The 1791-nt window shown below is 64.9% G+C and overlaps 1 protein-coding gene across 1 annotated transcript in view; it reads left to right on the top strand.

The window, feature by feature from the left end:
* OLFML3 (olfactomedin like 3) overlaps positions 1-1791 on the top strand; it is a 2103-nt gene extending 312 nt beyond the window's left edge. The window contains exons 2-3 of the mRNA XM_026864118.1: positions 14-366; positions 794-1791. Coding sequence (XP_026719919.1) covers positions 14-366; positions 794-1578 — 1138 coding nt within the window. The 3' untranslated portion in view covers positions 1579-1791. The remainder of the gene's footprint in view (positions 1-13; positions 367-793) is intronic.

A 1791-nucleotide genomic window follows, 5' to 3' on the forward strand; every position in this document is an offset into this window, starting at 1 on the left:
GGGGCCCCCACAGCCGCGCACAGGCCGCGGGACGGCGGCCGCGAAGTGCCGGGACCTCAACGTCCCCTTGGCTGCCCCAGGAGAGGATCTCGCAGTGGCACGACCAGAGCAGCCGCTACTCCACCGAGCTGCGGGACTTCAAGAACCAGGTGCTGGGGATGCTTGAGACGGCGGAGAAGGAGCGGGAGGCGATGAGGTCGGAGGCAGAAAGCGCAGCGGTGCGCGTGGACCGGCTGGAGCGTGAGGTGGACTACCTGGAGACGCAGAACCCCGCACCGCCCTGCGTGGAGGTGGATGAAACGCTGATGGAGAAGCAGGTGGCCACAGCCAAGCAGAGGAAGAATGAGAAATACACCAAGCTGACAGGTGAGGGGCTGCCCTGACCCCCCGCGTGCGGGGTTACCCTGGGCCTCCCCAGCCCACCCAGGCCCAAGCCTCCCCGCCCATGTGCCACGGCACAACATCCCCACAGGGCATCTCTTGGGTGTCTCTGGCACAAAATCCTGCACCCCAGAGCTGCCTGGGAGCCACATCCAAGCCCCAGGCCAGACTCTTGGGCTTCTCCAAAGCCCCTGGGGCAGGGCTGGGGACAGGGTGGCCTCCCCTGCCCATGGCACGGGGACACAAGGGAACTTCTCGATGTCACCGGGGACAGGACAGCACCGCAGCCTCTGCAGCCTTTGCCGGGCAGCTCCTGAGGGCTGGGGTGGGGCGCAGGGGACACGGGTGACTGGCGCAGGGGGGGACTGGGCAGGGTGGCTTCCAGGTTTTCACGGCCGCCCCGCTCTTGCAGACTGCAGCGACACCATCGCCAGCGTCAGAGCCATGAAGATCCTGAAACGTTTCGGCAGCACCTCGGGGCTCTGGACCAAGGATGCGGCCGGGAACTCCGAGAAGATCTACGTCTTCGACGGCACTGCCAATGACACGGTGTACGTCTTCCCCCGCATGCGGGAGTTCACCCTCTTCTCTGCCACCCGCAAGGCTGCCCGCATCAAGCTGCCCTACCCCTGGGTGGGCACTGGGCACCTCGTCTACGACGGGCACCTCTACTACATCCGCCAGCAGGGCCCCTTCCAGGTGATCAAGTTCAACCTGGCCAACAAGACGGTGGTGGACAGCTCGGTGTTCCCGGCCGAGGAGCAGATCCCCGTCTTCGGGCTCTCCCCCTTCACCTACATCGAGGTGGCGGCGGATGAGGAGGGGCTCTGGGCCATCTACGCCACCAAGGAGGATGAGAAGAACATCCAGTTGGCCAAGCTGGACCCCACCTCTCTGGACATCGAGCAGATGTGGGACACGCCGTGCCCGCGAGAGAACGCCGAGGGCGCCTTCGTGGTGTGCGGGGCGCTGCACGTGGTCTACAACACCCGCCTGCCCAGCCGCGCCCGCGTGCAGTGCGTCTTCGACGTCAGCGGCACGCTGGCCCCCGAGGACGCCTCCCTCGTCTACTTCCCCAAGCGCTATGGCTCCCACTCCAGCATGAAGTACAGCCCCCGGGAGAGGCAGATCTACGCCTGGGACGACGGCTACCAGATCATCTACCGCATGGAGATGAAGAAGAAGCTGGAGGTCTGAGGGGCCCCCTCGGGGCACGGCCAGCGCCGGCGCGGGACGGCGTCTCTGCCCCATCTCCCATCACTGTGAAATGATGAAATGCTGGACCCCCGCCCCGGCCACCCTTCACCCACCCGCACCAAGTGTCCCTGCCTGGGACCACCCTTCAGAAACCTGGACTAATTTAATGAGATTTTCTTCTCTGTGATATAATGAATAAATACCATGCAGCGA

The sequence above is a fragment of the Athene cunicularia genome (assembly GCF_003259725.1).
Source record: "Athene cunicularia isolate RWA chromosome 26 unlocalized genomic scaffold, athCun1 chr26_part1, whole genome shotgun sequence".
NCBI classification, from domain to species: domain Eukaryota; kingdom Metazoa; phylum Chordata; class Aves; order Strigiformes; family Strigidae; genus Athene; species Athene cunicularia.